At 52.6% G+C, this 16,700-nt stretch overlaps 1 protein-coding gene across 4 annotated transcripts in view; it reads right to left on the bottom strand.

Moving 5' to 3' along the window:
• The window catches only part of Kiaa1671 (KIAA1671 ortholog), a 139,746-nt gene that overhangs the window by 37,109 nt on the left and 85,937 nt on the right, over nt 1-16,700 (bottom strand). The window contains exon 1 of one of the 4 annotated variants that reach the window (XM_057763911.1): nt 13,364-14,582. The exons of the other annotated variants lie outside the window; for them this stretch is intronic. Coding sequence (XP_057619894.1) covers nt 13,364-13,645 — 282 coding nt within the window. The 5' untranslated portion in view covers nt 13,646-14,582. Of the gene's footprint in view, nt 1-13,363; nt 14,583-16,700 lie in introns of those variants that run through there. 4 annotated transcript variants of the gene reach the window in all.

The raw sequence follows: 16,700 nt of genomic DNA, 5'->3' as shown, positions 1-16,700 counted from the left end.
GAGAAAGAAAACCTGACACCAAGCTGGAAGCAGTAGGGACCTACTGGGCCCAGGACGGTGGGCACCACCTCAAACCTGGGTTTTCTTTATGCCTGACTGGGCGAAGTGGTGTCTCAAAGTAGTTTTAATTTGAATTTCCTTGATGATTAGGGATACTGAAAAATAGTTACTGGCCATTTGTCTGTCTGTCTGTAGGTCCTCCTTTCCCTCTTCTTTTGAAAATTGCCTCTTCAGTTCAGTAGCCCATTTTTGATTGGCAGTTTTATTTTCTTGGCATGTCGTTCTGTAACTGTAAATTCTGGATATTTGTTCCTTGTCTGAAGTGTGACTGGTGAAACTTTTCTCCCATGCCGTGGGCTGTCTACCCTGCTGGTAGTTCAATTTGCTGGGCAGACACCCTCTTCTCATGCGGTCCCATCTGTTGACACTTGGTTCCTGTGATGTTGATGTTCTGCTCAGAAAGTTCTCACCAACCCTAACATCTTGAAGAGTGTTCCTGTGGGGTTTTTTTCTAAGTTTCCAATGCTTTTGTTCCACTTCGAATTCATTTTTGTACAATGTAAAAAAAAAAAACCAAAGATATAATTTCATTCTTCTGCAGGTGGATATCCAGTTTTACCAGCAAGTTTATTGACTTTTTTCCCCAATATATATATATTTGCCTCTTTTGTCAAATCACATGGGTACAGCTTTGTCAGTTTATTTCCAGGTCCTGTGCTCTGTCCTACTGGTCTACCTCTCTATTTTTATGCCCATACCAGGCTGCCTTTGTCACTATAGCTCTGTAGTATAATTTGAGGTCAGACACTGTTAACACCTCCATTCTTACTCCTAAGGATTGCTGTGCCTATTGTGGTCTCCCCTGGTTCTGGATGAATTCTTGCACTGTATTGTTTTTTTCTGTGAAATAAGACACTGGAATTGAGATAGGTATTTCATCAAATCTGTGGCTCAATTTCGGTAGTGCAACCATTTTTACAATATTACTTCCGCTGGTCCAGAAGCATGTGGGTCTTCCTATCATTTAGTATTGTATTTGATTTCCCTTTTCAATGCCGTGAAGTTTTCATTGTAGGGGCCTTTCTCTTCTTCAATTAGGTGTATTCCTACATATGAATTTATGGAGTTATTTTGTCTTTCTCTGAGAGTACACTGTTGGTAGACTTGAAGCCTACTGATTGTTTTAATTGATTTTGCATCCTGTTAACTTTACTGGGTTTGTTAGGTAGGAGAGTTTTCTACCAGATTCTGTAGAACATCCAGTAGGCGGCGAGGAATAAGGTCTGGGCCTGTCCAAAGTCTTGGGTCTCTAGGGCTAGAGAGAGCTGCCAGGGACCCTCTGCTTAAGTCCCTTGTGCCTCCCAATGCCCTGCCTGATGGAGGGATGGCTGGCAGTGTGTTGTGGGGTTTCCACTTCCCGCTTCCTCTTTCCACTCTGAAAAGATTCTCTAAGGGGCATCCTAGTCTGGGCTTGGTGGGGAGGAATAGGTGGGACCTGGAGGGCCCCTCTCTTTTCCAACCCTTCAACCCCATGCTCCTCACATCCTACATGGTGGACACTGTAGGCCTCGGAACCTGTTTCCCCAGGAGGAGCCCAGACATCTGCGAAGCTGTGACTTCTCGCCCTCCTCGCCAATGGCCTTGTGTCTACCCAACAGGACTGTCCCTCTTCCTCAGCAATCTGCCTGTGTGGAGTTCTGAAGTAATCAGCTAAGTGATCACAGCACGGAAGCACAGCTCATTCATTTAAAGACAGCTCCACAGCGGCCTGGCAGCTGTGAGGGGGTGTGGCAGCTGCTCGCACACCTCAGCTGAGCAGCAGACAGTCGGGGAATGTCACAGCTCAGTTCACATTCTCCTTTCCTTTTTATCCAGTCTATGGCCCCAGCCCCGTGTTGGTGCCACCACATCCAGGATGGAACTCTCTTCTCGGTCAATCCTCTGTGGAAGCCCCTCCCAGACACCCCCTGGGTATGCTTCACCAAAGTCCCCAACTGTCCTTAGTCCAGTCAAGCTAGCCACTGCATCTTCTTGGGCTTTGCCTCACCAACCACATTTCCAGGAGGAAAGCACAATTCCTCTGAACCCCAGTCCTGCACAGGATAATCTGCGACTTCATTCATTCATTCACGATCATTTTCTAAGTGATACCACAGGAGTGGCCAACACTTCTTCAAACTGCTCTGTGGTCCACCGAAAACAGCCAAAAGTCAGGTGTGGTTACGCTGATGAGCGCCTGTCATCTTAGCTCCTGGAAGGCAGGGGCAGGAGGATCATCACAAGTTTGGGACGAGCCTGGTCTGTATAGAGAGCTGCAGATCAACTCAAAGAAATAAGAAAGGAATTTCCAGACAGAATTGGGAGAAGGGACTGAAGCTGCTGTGAGCAGAGCAGGGGTAAGGCCATTGTACCCTGTTTGTTCATTCGCTCACTAGGCTCCAAACTGTTTGTTGATGGGCTATTTGTGGCAGGGATAGTGGTACCTCCTGTACCTATGTCACCTGTGACCAGTCTCCTTCCCTAATGGAACTCCGGGGCCTCAAACCACGTTGTGGCCTCATCATCAAAATGCGTGACCTCAAACCATGTGGCCTAAAACCAGAGCATTCCCCTTCCAGAAATGGGAGCACCTGCATCTGGAGGTCTTGCTACACAGGCATATTCTGAGACCCCGCCAGCACTTTACACTGAGTTCTGTGGGGCTCTAAAAGGCCCTACCTGCTCCCATTCCTCACCTAAAGGGCTCATCTCTCCTCCTGAACACAGAAGAGACCTCCAGTATGAGCCCAGACACATCTGCCATCACTCTGCCCCAGCTGGGTATAGGGATTCTATTGTTTAACTGCCCTGCTGCCCTTCCTCATAGGCACGGCTGGAAGAGTCCTGTAAACACACTCTGTTCATAAGACAGCCAGGGAGGAATGGAAGGGGGTGGAGAACAGGTGGTCCTTGCTCTTCACTTTCCCCTGGCCCAGATGCTGAGAGTGGGTCATTCTGCTGGTCAAAGAGTACTTTTTAAGTAGGTCGAGCCTTGAAATGCCAGGGGGCCTCTGTCCTGTGTGTTGTTGTCAAGGGGCGTGTGGAGAGCCTTGTAAAGGCTTAGATAAGTGCAAGCCCAGAGCCTGGGAGAGGGGTGCAGGGTAGGTGTAGCCCTATGGGAGTGACACCTGGTTCTCAGCATTCATACACGCTGGGTCCATGCTGGCAGCTCAAACCAAGGTTGCCTTTACAGATGGGGAAAGTGAGGCTTGCTCAGAATCTGACTCAAGCTCGTAGACAAGGAGAGTAGGGTATTGGACCCTGAGCTGGCTCACTGAAGATACTTCAATGGCTACCCCACGAGCACCAGCTACAGATGGGAAAATGAGCCCCAGAAACAGCATTCTGGCAGGGGAAAGGGTGGATTGGAAAGGGTGGATTCAAGATGGTTCCACTTAGCAGCGCTTCTCACTGCTTCTCAAGGCGGCAAGTGTGTTTCAGTTCCCCACAGAGCCAAGCACAGGGCTGCCCAGCAGGAGCTCCACAGTGGCCCACTGTGCTGAAATGGCCAGACATGACAATGCAGGAGGCCCCCGTCCATCAGGAAGAACTCTTGCTCAAGTCCCACCTGGAGCAGTGCTTGCTCTGACTCCTTGGGGGCTCCCTTAAAATCTTTATGGATAATAAAACCATGTACTCATTACCACGTGGGCCACTCTTCAAACCCAGCACCAGAGGTTCCAGAACCTTCCTGGCTCTTCCTGCCAGGATGCCTGCTGAGGGTGGAGAAGGCAGCTGCCTCAACATGGTGCCTGAGTCCCCTCAGTTCTCTCTCCACAGTAAAAGGCAAGCATCTTGAAGCAAAGACTAGGTTCCCAGATACGGAGCAGATGCAGCTATGGAGCTGCCCGGAGGCCCTGCAGAAGAGCTGGTAGGAAGTGTGGAAGCTGCCAGGGAGTCAATCACAAAGGCAAATGTTTGCATGTGAAGCCCCAAAGCCCAAAAGTGAGGTCTCAAGGAGTGTTAACGGCATTTGTAATGTTGGGGTTGGGCTTGCCAGCCTCCTGTGGGACATGAAGGGAACACGTGGTGAAGAGACTAGCCATAAAAGCCACACTCACTGCTGTGTGACTTTTGGTTAAGTCTCTCGCTCTCTTTGGGCTCTGGAACCAGCATGTCATTATCATGACAGTGTTCTAGGTTGAACATCATGGCTCTACTTATAGGTGGAGAAAATTACTTTTCCAGAGAGACTCACCCCAAATGATACTAGGAATCAGGTTCTTTAGAATAAAAGTTAGGCCGTTCCTAAGTTCATGGCAAAAAAGCTATGCCCTCAAACTGAGGCCATAGGGCCAGCCAGAGCTGAGCAGGGACTGAAACCCTCATCTGCCAGCTCCTACGAGGCACTCCGCAGGTCCACAACGATGGTTCTCAGAGAGGTCATTTTTCCCTTCCAGACCTGGTAATGTCTGGGAAAACCTGGGGCTGCCAAAATTGGGGGTAAGATCTGGGTAAGAGCACACTCCATAGTCCCAAAGCTTAGGAAGCTGAGGCAGAAGGATTACTATGAGGTCAAGGCCAGCCTGGGCTAAAGAGAACATAAGACCCTGAGGTTAGATGGATATGCCACCAGCATCTGGTAGACAGAGACCCTGAATCACAGTCAGCAAGCAACGTGCAGGACACCCCAAGATCAGAATCATCTAGCCCCAGTGTGAGCAGCCCCACATGTCAAACCTGGGCAGCACGAAGCCTCTGAGGAAAGGCACATGAGACCCTCGATCCACCCAGACCATCGGGTGAAGGGGATAGAGGAGCCTGCACAGGTGGACTGAGAACTATGTAACTCTGGGAGTCACCCTTTCTGGGCCTCAATTTAATCATCTGTAAATGAGGCCAACAAGATTTTTATCCACCTGTGACGGCCAATAGTGACGGTCAGCATGGCAGGATCCCAAGTCATCTAAGGGACACGTCTCTGGATGTTTCTGTGAGGGGCTTCTAGACTGGGTTACCTGAGGAGTGAAGTGTGGGGGGGGTACACTACACAGGCTGTGGGGTCCCTGACTGAACAAAAAGGAGAAAGCGACTGAAGAACTGGCAACCATCTCTGCTCCCTGACTTGGGGGAGTATGAGCAGCTGCCTCTCGCTCCTGCCACGTGCTTCTCACCACGACGGACTGCACCCTCCCTCCAGCTGTGAGGCTGAAGAAACAATTCCTTCCTTAATTTGCTTGGGTCAGGGATTTTGCTACAACTTTGAGAACAGTTACTAAGACACCACCTCATGGGGCCACTGCAAGGGTCTAAGGGTCATCCACTTAGGTCACGGTCAGCTGAGACACCACAGTTAGGATATCTTCCCCACCTGTTAAATCACTTCAGCCTCCGGCTCCACCTCTTAGACAGACAGGCATGGTACATGGCAGCCCAGCCTCATGCAGTCTAACTAACTAGGGCTAACTCTGTGGAGAACCGCTGGGTCAGCTGAAAACCACCTGACTGAGAAGTGCAAACTGTCCAGTCCGCCTGTCACTGAGGCCCCAATGGAGCAAGAGGACTCAAAGAGTATGCTATGGGACACCAGCGGCACCACTGCCATCCTCCAAGTTGTGCTAAGTGCATCTCAAGGAAACTGAGGCAGACCTGTCCACAGTAACAAAGTCAGGATCAAACAGAACTGAGTGAAAGGAGAACCAGGCCTTGAACCCAATTTAACTGGTTCTGCCTGCACCCCGTTTTCTCTCAACCAGGAAAGTCAGCAGGAAACACCAGATCAGTGTTTATAAAACAAAAACACTTCTACATTTCTTCACAAACTTTGTTTCCTTTCCTCCTTTTTTTTTTCTTTTGAGGCAGTGTCTTAGGTATCCCAGGCTAGCCCCAAATTCATTATAGCCAAGAATGACCGAACCCATGTAAGTGCTGGGATGACAGGCACATAACACCACACCCAGTTTGTACAGTGCTGGGAGTCGAACTCAGGGTTTGGAGCATATCTAGACAAGCACACTCAAGCCAGTGAGCCACATCCCAGCCCAGACTCCACAGCTCCGATTCCTTGTAACATCTGCTGCAGTATCTTCCTTTCTAGGGGCAGACCAGAGAGGCAGGAGACTGCTGCTGGGGACAAGCCACTCCCCTAAGGCTCTCCTGTGTGGTGAGTCCCACATACAGTGCCTCCCACATATGTGATGGATGCATGAGTTAAACAGGATGATGAGCACTTTGGATCCAAGCAATGCACTGGCCCAAGCGGCAGGTCACTGTTAACTCATAAAAGGACAGTTCAATACAGGCTGGGCACACAGCCTCCTTCACAAGCAAGAACCCGAGAGTTAAGAAACATATCCATGGGACTGAAAAGATGGCTCAGTAGTTAAGAGTACTGATGCTCTTCCAGAAGACCTGTGTTCAATTCCCAGCACCCACATGGCAGCTTACAACTGTGTGTAACTCCTGTTCCAGGGGATCCGACACCCTCATACAGACATAACTGCAGGCAAAAGATCAATGTATATAAAATAAAAATAAATATTTTTAAAAATAGAAAGGCATTCACTAAAATGGACCCTGGGTAGGTCCCTTGGCCATTCCTAGGGTCAAAGTGAGAAGTTTGTATCTGTTGCTCGTACCTAAAAAATAACCTCAACAATTGTTTCCAGACCTACGGATCAAGGAGGACATGCATTTGATGAATGACTACCTCAGCGTTTCTCTCGAAGTTGGAGTCCAGTTTTGGCCAAGGTAAAGTCTCACCTGCAGCCTGGGAACGTACTATCAGGCACATTCTCCCAGCCTTGGAAGAGCCAGCTTCCTAGTGGCAGATGACCAGAGGTTTCCAATCCCTGCCCTGTGGGTCTCTCTGTAAGGTTGTTCCAGGATTCTCAGGGCATGGCAGACCTTCTGCAGGCTAACTGCCCCAAGACAGAGGGGGGGAAGAGGGCTGGGAGTGTACAGGAGCTCATCTCAGCCTTGATGTGGGTGTTACAGACCTAGCCCATAAGTGTGGAACCCCTGGGCTGCCCAGCCACTGCCTGCCAGTGTTTGGCTACACTGTGACTCTACGGGAGGGACAGCTGTGACAGCAGCAACCCTTTCTGGAAGCCCCACTACATGCAGGACACAGTGCCAAGCATGCACAGCCTCCATGTACGTCACCTCAAACACAGCTCCAGAGGGAGATGGGGGCTCCACTCCACAGGAGAGGAGAGTGGGGCACAGAGAAACCATGGAAGCTACCTACTTCTTCGGCAGGAGGCAGAACCAGGATTCAGCGCCCAGACCCCAGTTCCCCGGCACTGCAGGGCTGGCTGTCCCACCCGAGGTAGATGGGAAGCTCCTAGGAGCCCGGTGACTGAACTGTGTGTTTGTTACCTAAGAGAGGGACCTCAGCGAGGGCCTGTCACAGCCAACGGTCTCAGACTGTCATGGAGGGTCTGTGTACAAAGTGGCTCACTCACCTCACACTCAGGAGGCAGACAGCCCGGGCCATATAACCTTTAATCACCTGCTCCCAGGGACATGACTCTGACAGCCAGTTCATGTCCCCTAAAGGCCCCACAACCTCCCAGCGCTGTGCCACCAGCTGGGGATCAAGGGCTCAGACACATGAGTTCAGACTCAATACCTACCAGTACCACTGTTAAAAATTAGATTAGAAATTTAAATTAAATTAAATTATTCGAGAGATAATCCCTTGCTTTTGCTGTTCCTCCCGACTCCCCCAAGAGTCCTGACAAGGGTCTGGATCTCCACATTCGCACTGCTGAGTGTTAGGGATTGTACACAGTAGGCCAGCACTCTACCAACTGCTAAAATCCTAACCTTTGTTTTGGCTCTTTGAAGCAGGGCCTCATATAGAAGTTCCTTGAGTTCCTTATACAGCCAAGGATAAACTTGAACTCCTGATCCTCCCCCTGCCTCTACCTCCTGTGTAGCAGGATTAACAGTGTGAGACACCATGGCTGGAAATCTGTGATCAGCTTGTCATCATTTACATCTGTGTGTACTGTGAAAATATTACAGAACAGAACGTTTCCAGCCAGTGTTCAGTGGCCGTGGCTCCAGGACACTGCAGTGATCACACCACAGGAATAGGCAGTGTGCTTCAGACCAAGGCACACACAGCACTGAAACCACCAACCTAGCACTGAGCCACTCCCATGGCTTCTTCACGCTTCCCAAACACAAGGCTCCCTAGACAGGAACATTCCAGATTTCCTTCCTGATATGCCTAGCTTCCTGCAGAGGAAGCAACAGGCTTTGTCTGAATAAAACATCTGTGGAGTTGTTGAAGGAGGAAGTGAGAGCCCCAGGGGCCTCGGACACAGGCCACCCCAAGCCCCAAATGGGAGGCCCAAGTGTCCAGACAGGTGGTAGGTAAAGGGACTCGCAGACCAGGGCCCAGCGCCTGGGCGCTAACAGTGCTCACTAGAGCCATGAGGACCCATGAGGACGGGTCCATTTCTTTAGGGCAAAGCGACAGAGGCCGGGGTTTGTTTGGGAGAGGAAAGGAAAAAAAGACAGGAAGGAAGCAGCTCAGAAGCCAAGCGGAGGGAGAGTGGACTTCGCCTTGTTTTCTCACTTGTTCCTGTGTTTTCCACATGGAAAATGAACACACCCCACTTTGGGGGCAGGGAGATCAGCAGAGGTCCGCCAAGCAGCTCCCAGGGGAGCAGCCAAGTCCTTTGTCTACCCCCAGTGTAACTCCAGAGGCACCTGCTCTGGGGCCCAGCCTTGGGCCCCTCTGGATCCACAAAGGGACCATTGTTCTCTAACAAGTGACATCATTCTGCCGCCAGGACGGGTGAAAAGAGACCTGAGGTTGGGAGGGGCCAAGCCAGAAGAAAACTGTCTTGCCTGCCGATGGACAAGTGACATCATGCCAGTCCTGGGGTGCAGCTGGAAGCCCAGATACCTGGCAGGGGGCTCTGGGTGGGCTATGGAAGGAGAGGGAGGAGGGCTACATGGCTGAATGGGTACCTCTGCAGGGCCAGTATCCAAGAGAAATGCAAACGCCATGACAGTAGATGCTCAAGAGATGCAATGTGCCTGTACACAGAAGGCACTCAATAGAAGATGCAATAACCATGCTGGGAACACAGTAGGTGCTTAATAAGTAAATAACTAATTCTGTTCTCATCCAACATTCTACAGAGGCCCATGGTAATGACTGTACTTTCTGGTCCCACACCCTCATGGGCACTCTCAAGTCTTTGTGGCCAGGCCCTGTCCATCTCCTTGTCGTCCTGGTGATCCTGCCCCACCCTGTTACAGCCGCCCTGGCCTTCTGTGGCTCCTGCCTCGGGTCTCCTAGGCGCACTGGACATTACCTCATGACTCCTTAGCAGTCCTGCTGTCCCCTGCTGTCCCATGGAGCCCCTTGTACTTCTTTTAGAGCCAGAATAATGAGTTCACCCGCTCCCTAATGCTTGTTTCCTGTAGCCCTGAGGGGCAGAGACCACTCAGGTGGCGCCTGGCCCTGAGGAGTAGGATCTTCTCTGGCCCCTGCTCGCCTGCCTCTCCCAAGACAGACCCCAGACTAGCCACATCCTAAGGCCCAGTCACTCATTCTCCTTGGGCCTTGCTTTACTCCAGGACAGAAGCAAGAACTGAGGTGGAAGGGAAGCAGGATCAGACCACAGGGCAAGAAGTCATAGCTTCCTGGGCCAGGTGAGGCAGGGGGATGACCTGGCCCTCGGGCTGCTGGATTGACTGTACTGGACAGGGAAGGGCCTGTTGTGGTGGCTAGGACAGTGGCCCCAGGGAGACATGTGTGTCTATCCTACACAACACTTGGAGCCTCATTCAGAAATAAAGGTCTCCACAGATCGAGGCAGGGTCACCCTGGGTTATCCGGGTAGCCTGGAAGTGTCCTAACTGAAAGGATGCCACCGCAGCTAAGGGCAGCCTTCAGCAAAGGTGGCAGGGTCCAGACCTGTGGGCGCTTCCCTGGAGAAGTACCCCGGGAATGGCTGGCTCTACACTGAGCTGTGGGCAGAGGGGCCGTCTCCACGCCATCCACGGTGCAAACACTGCACCAGCTTCCGCGTGCATCTTACCTGAGCATCTCAGATTTTGGTACCCATGAGGGTTCCGGAAGCCATCCTCATAGCTAGGAAGGGATGGTGTGTACAGCCGGGATTCTTAAAGTAGGAGGTGGGCTCAACCCACCCACAGACAAGTCACAGGGAACCCAGGTCACAGATGGGAAGAGTGAGGAAGTAAGGGCAGTGTGATCTGGCTAAGGTCATTAGTCAGCCCCTGGGGGTCTACTTCAGCTGTGTGCAGCATGCACAGGTCTCCTAGCCAGCCCCCTCCACCACAGACCACACACACACATCACGATACAGCACACACAAACACTTCACACACCCCCACACATATTACAGACACACACCACATACACACACATACACACAAACACACCATACATATACATCACAGACACAGTACACACACACCACAGACACACACATATACATCACAGACACACACACCACATACACACACATCACAGATACAGCACACACAAACACATCACACCCACACATATTACAGACACACACCACATACACACACACACACAAACACACCATACATATACGTTGCAGACACAGCACACACACACCACAGACACACACACACATCACAGACACACACACCACACACACACATCACAGATACAGCACACACAAACACATCACACCCACACATATTACAGACACACACCACATACACACACACACACAAACACACCATACATATACGTTGCAGACACAGCACACACACACCACACACACACACACATCACAGATACAGCACACACAAACATATCATACACACCCCCACACATATCACAGACACACACCACATACACACAAATACACCATACATATACATCAGACACACCACCCCCACACACATCACAGACACACACACCACATACACACACATCACAGACACACACCACATACACCACCCACACACAAACACACCATACATATACATCGCAGACATACTACACACACCACACACACACACATCACAAATACACACACCGCATATCACACACACACATCACACACACACACGCTTCTGGCTTTTCTTCCTCATGTCCAGGCTACCTGAGACTGACACTGTCCCTGTTTCTGTGTCCCCCAAGTCCCCATTCTGTCCCTCCCACCCCCACTTCTCTGGGCCTCCTTTCCCTGGCACAGTGACCCTTCCTGCCTCCTGGGGCCTGGACAAAGTATTGTTTTATTTTCCTCCTTTCTTATCTCGGACAGATAGAAGCCGGCTAGCGCTAGCAGTCAAAGACTTCAAGGCTGGCTCAGGGATATTTCCAGCCAATCTGCCACAGATCCTCCTGCAAACACAGCCCGAGGCCCTTTTCTGGCAGAACAGAGCTGAGGAAGGTGATTGAGATAAAACTTGTAGGAGGAGGAACAATGCCCAAAGCCCCACCCCTCCTGCCTACAAGCTCTGAGGCTTTAGGAAGCACCCACCCATAAGACAAATATTTAAGTGAAGTCCTGAGTGAAAGGGGTGCGTGTGCAGATTCTCCACTTGGAAGCCTCTGAAGGCAGTTTGGGAGAAAGGACTTGGTTGTCACACACCTGAGCCGTGTGGAGCTCAGGTGTCATACCCACGGTTTCAGTGTGCCTTGCCCACCCAGCATCCCTTTCTCAAAGGTGAGGAGGAAGGAGGGCAGAGGGCGCTGGCCAGCCCAAGGTCAGCATCTGGGAGGAGGTGGGCTGGGATCCCCTCAGCACACAGTAGGACACCTTGGCACCCAACAGATTTACAAGTGCTTACCCACTGTGCACCGGCAGGCTGCTGGTGACTCATTCTGTCTCAGAGCAAGGGCAGGCTCCCCTCACTGGACAGAGGGAAACCAAGATCTAAGAATGGGTTGAACCAGCCATGCCTGCCACACAGCAGAGGTCAAGCATCAGTGGGAGGGACCAGGAAGCCCACACTGATTCAGCCGTATTCATACCACTGGGGTCCTCTGGGACAGTGAGGGGCCTGAACTCTGTATCAGTCCCTCATCACTTGTGTGGCCACCAGGGAGGCTGGCTTGCCTCTGCATGAGCATGCTCCACAGGCAGGCTGAGATTTGGGGCAGTATCCAAAGTTACACAGTACCCGAAGGATTGGGACAGAGGGCAGGGAACAGAGCCAGTGTCCCCAGAGAGAATCCTGGGGAGCAGGGCACAGAGGAATAGACAGGGTCACAGGGAAACAAAGATGGGAAAAACTGAGACATAGAGAAAGAGATTATCTTCCTTCCTTCTGTCAAGTAGCACCTTTCAGAGGATGGGTGGGGCTCTGTCTTATGAACTCAAGACCTGAGAGAGTGCAGACCCCATACAAGGAAGCGCCCATGACCAGCCTCCTGCGTGGCTTCTGGCCTGGGTGAGCCCCTGCCTAGTTTCTCTGTGCCTCAGATCAGTGGAGGAGAGCTCTGGGGCAGTTGTGAACTCTGGGGGACCTTGCTGTGAGGAGGGTCTGCTCAGGGTTCCCTTGCCCAACACTGGTACCGTCATGGCCACTGGTTCTGGAGACACAAGGAGCTAGCTGAGCCCCGTGCCTGGCCTCATACGCTCCTGAGAACTGGGTCAGCTGAGCCCAGGGCAGAGGCCAGCTCTCTGAAGACACAAGGCCCTCTAGCTAAGTTCAATCCTGGTTACTGACGTGATGAGTGTCCCCAAAGTTATCAAAGATCCAAGAAACCTCTTATCTCCCAGCCAGACCTCCCTCACCTTGCAGTACACGCCATGCCGATACCTTTCCTTCCCCAGGCCTGCCTGATGCTACCTGCTCAGCTTCCATTTCCCAGGTCTCACGGGCCTTAAAGGAGACAGCATGGAACCCGGTAGCTGGGTCTGAGCACTCCCCCCTCATCAAGCCTGAGCCCCCAGGCCAGCAGGACAAACCACCTGCCACCAGTCCCCCTAAGGCTCTTCCCCTCAGAAATCACTCAGGATCTCACTTTTGCTCAATGGCAAACAGACAACAGCCAAGACCACTTGGTCACCCTGGGAGGGCATGGGGAGAGAGCTAGAGCAGGTGTCAAGTAAGCTTGCCTAAAAATAGAGATGTGAGCATGTGCTGTGGGGGCTGCAGTGTCCCCAAGCAGCCCTGCTCACAGACAAGAAGCCTTGAGCTGATTTCCCATCGGCAACAAGGAGGGGGTGTTGCACCTCCAGGGCAGCCAACCCAACCTTCTACTTCCCATCAGTGTCCCAGGGCCTCTCACTGGCAGGGAAGACGTCCTTCCCTGCCTGCTGCTGCAAGTCAGCCCCCCCAGGAGTCCAAGAGGACCTGCCCAGGGTAGCCCTGCTATTTTAAACCACACACATCCCCAGCTTACAAGATCGGGGGCCTCGGAGTCCTGCTGTCTCTTTCTGAGGGATGAGAACCTCTGTTGGCTGCGAACGGAGAAGCGACGGAAGGATTCTCGACTCCGAGAGGCCAGGTGTCGGAAGGAGGAGGTGCGCTTGAATGGGGTGCGGCCAGCATTCTCCCCACTCCGCTCGGTGCCCACCGTGGCTGTCACAACGTGCAGGGCCTCCTGAAAGGATCGTCTCACTGTGCCCACCCACTGAGTCATGTGTGACTGGGCCACTGACAGTTTGTCACCCAGGTAATCCATGAGGCCAGCCTGGAGGAGAGGGCAGGCAGAGGCAGTCAGGAGGCCAGCGCTGCCAGGGTCCTGGTCCCTCTGTCAGTGGTGGCCGTCCTTGGTAAGAAGTTCTGGGCTTCCACGGAAAACCCGGTAAACCAGGCAGAGCACGTCAGCCCCAGTAAAGTAAACATGGCCCAACAAGCATCCCCGGTCACAAAAAAAATGGGGACAGTGACAGGTCAGCAACGGGTCACCAGCAAGAGCATCAAGTCAGCCAATCAGGACATCCAGTTCGTCCAATTCTAGTCGCCAGGGCCAACGCTGCTGGATTCAAGGAGCAGGTGGCTATGAGGAGCAGGGCAAGGGGGCAGGCACCCCAAACTCACTTCCCTCCACGAAGGTAGACCTCTCACGCACACCTGGGAGGCGCCATCCACGCAGACTGCCTGTCCCAGGCAGGTTCTTCTCACCTGAACCAGGCGGATCTACAGTCCTCAAGTCAGACTTAACCCGAAGCTGAATCTGATGGCCGGCAGGCAGCGCACTCACTTCCGGAGGGAGGCAGCCACCCGGCCTGGGTCCCCTGGCCCGGCAGCCCAGAATGACATCAGCCCTGTCTTGGCGAGGGGCGCACAAACCAAGAATGCAGGAGGGGCCTCCGGAGGTGGCTGCCTGGGAGCCGGCGTCAGTCCGTTTTTGGTTTTCTTTACCCCCTCTAAGTCTCAACTCGCTCGCTCGCTGTCCCTCGGGGACTTCATGTGCCAGACTGCTTACCCACCGCAGTCGGCACTGTGCAGAAATGCTGCCGCTGGGCGTGTAGCTGTGTGCAAATGAGTGTGCGCGCATGTGGGGGCCTGTGCGTAGGAAGCGCGGCTGCCCCAGGGAAGTGGAGGGGTGCTGGATCTGGCTTGTGCCTCTGGGGCTTCAGGTGGAGTCTGAGGACCTGTGGCTGACGGTAGATCTGTCTCCCTCTCCTGGTAGCCTTCTGCTTCCTCTCCCTGCATCAGACTACACTTGCTGAGCTCCAGGATAAACTCCCTCCACAAGCCCCTCCCCTCTTATCCCCTCAGCTGCCCCTGCTGCCTCTCCTGGAGGGCAGGGAAGCAGAGAACTGGCCCTGAGTTCCCCCAAAAGGGTGGATCTGGGTCTGAGGTGCCTGCATTTTGGTACAGGCAGGGTTACCATGGCAACTTGGGGGCATAGCATCTGCCCCTTCCCCACACTGGGCACAGGAGTCATGGGGATGATTCATGTGTTCAAGGAATCACATGAGCTCACAGGGTTTAACCCTTAAGGGATGGAGCATGGTTAGGAGGGCGGTGATAAAACAGAAGAGGGTGAAGACTGGACAGGGAGGGGCATCAGTGCAGTGGGATTCTGGACCTTCCCGTCAGGATCTACACTCCTCTCTGTCCCTTCTACGGGTGAGGAAATGCCAGCTCCGAGAGATGGATTCACTTGTCGGAGGTCACACAGCAAGAAGGTTATCAAGATTTGCTTGGAATGGCTCCCTTTGCACCGCTGTGTGCAGATCTGACCCAAACCTGGCCCACTGTGAGGGCTCAAAAATAATGACTTTTCAAATGCCAGGCCAAATTCAAGGTTGAAATCACATCAGCTCAACTGCCTGGTGCGATCTCCGCGCCACCCCTCGCTCTGTCCTGAGTAAATATTTGCTCTCTAGACGCCAGCCTTGCCAACATAAGTTTATCTCAAAGGCCTCTCTGATGGCGTGTGCAGACTGAAGGTCTAGAATCCCACATTCTCCTTCGTCCAGCTTCCTGCACCTCGTGCCAAGCCTCTGTGGCCCAGCATCTCTCATTCATTCAGTAGTGAGATTGAGTGTGCCTCCCCTGGCCCAGGCACATGGCCACGTGGTATTACGAAGGGTCACAGGGACCTACCATGGCTACTGATTGACACTACATCTCCTAAGCCTGATGACTCTTCAAAACTCTTCTTCAAGGGGTGACTGAGGCCCAGAGAGCTGAGGCACATACAGGGTTGTAAGTGGTCAGCTGCCTCTCGGAGGACCCCCAGGGATTGCCGCTTATCCTTACACTGGGAATACCCCTCCCACAGTCTATCAGGGCTGATCCCCAGGCTCAGCACAGTGAAGATGGCTCTCCTGGTGGCTCTGGGGCATACCGGTGGCAGACATGTTGGATGCTCAGGTGGAGTCATAGAAAGGTCCACAGGGAAGAGACCAGGGTTCCATGCTAGCACCATGGCTGGCCACTGGATGGAGACAGGTACGCATCCCCAGTCAGACTGGAGGACAAGAACCCTAGCCAACTTCCTGACCAGAATCTCTCTCATGAAGACACAAGCTTAGCTACTCAGCCAAGCTGCCCTCAGTCTCCTAGCCCTGAATACAAGACATGCAAAAGGTCCTGAGGTAAGCCAGGATCTGGTGCACAAACTGCGGGGTGAAGAGAGGTTGGCTCACAGCAGAGGGAGGGCCTCTGACTGAGGTGAGACTATGTGTCCAGCAGGTGAGATGTCACCCCAGCCTGAACCCCTGCATGTAGATGAGGAAACATCCCAGAGGAGGCCAGTCCCCACCTCCATCTGTGCCTGGCTCCACACCCCTAAAGGCTGCTGCATCTACAGCCAGAGCTTCTGGACTCCACAAGGAATTCACAGCAAACCTCTGCCTCTCCAGGTACCTAGGGACAGATTGTGGCTGCCCATAGTTCATGAAGGAAACCATGTAAGATATCAGCTCAGAAGGGAGAACACAGGAGAACACACAGCAGCTGGATGCTACAAATTAGTCCTCCCTGGCTATCCTGGAACTAGCTCTGTAGACCAAGCTGGCCTTGAACTCACAGAGATCCACCTGCCTCTGCCTCCTGAGTGCTGGGATCAAAGATGTGTGCCACCAACGCCCGGCTGTCACAAAGTGTTCAAGTAGGAACAAGAAGTCGGGTGCTCAACCAAAAGAGGTGGATGAGCTGGGGGCTGGGGCTGGGGGCTGGGGTTGGGGCTGCTGGGGTGTCCGGATCCAAGGGTGGAGGAGGGCTCCGTCACATTGACCTTACCTCTTCCAGTATTGATTCTCTTTCTTCATGGGATTTTG

Source organism: Chionomys nivalis, chromosome 3 (genome assembly GCF_950005125.1).
Source record: "Chionomys nivalis chromosome 3, mChiNiv1.1, whole genome shotgun sequence".
Taxonomy (NCBI): Eukaryota; Metazoa; Chordata; class Mammalia; order Rodentia; family Cricetidae; genus Chionomys; species Chionomys nivalis.
This window is presented reverse-complemented; position numbering and strand designations above follow the sequence as displayed.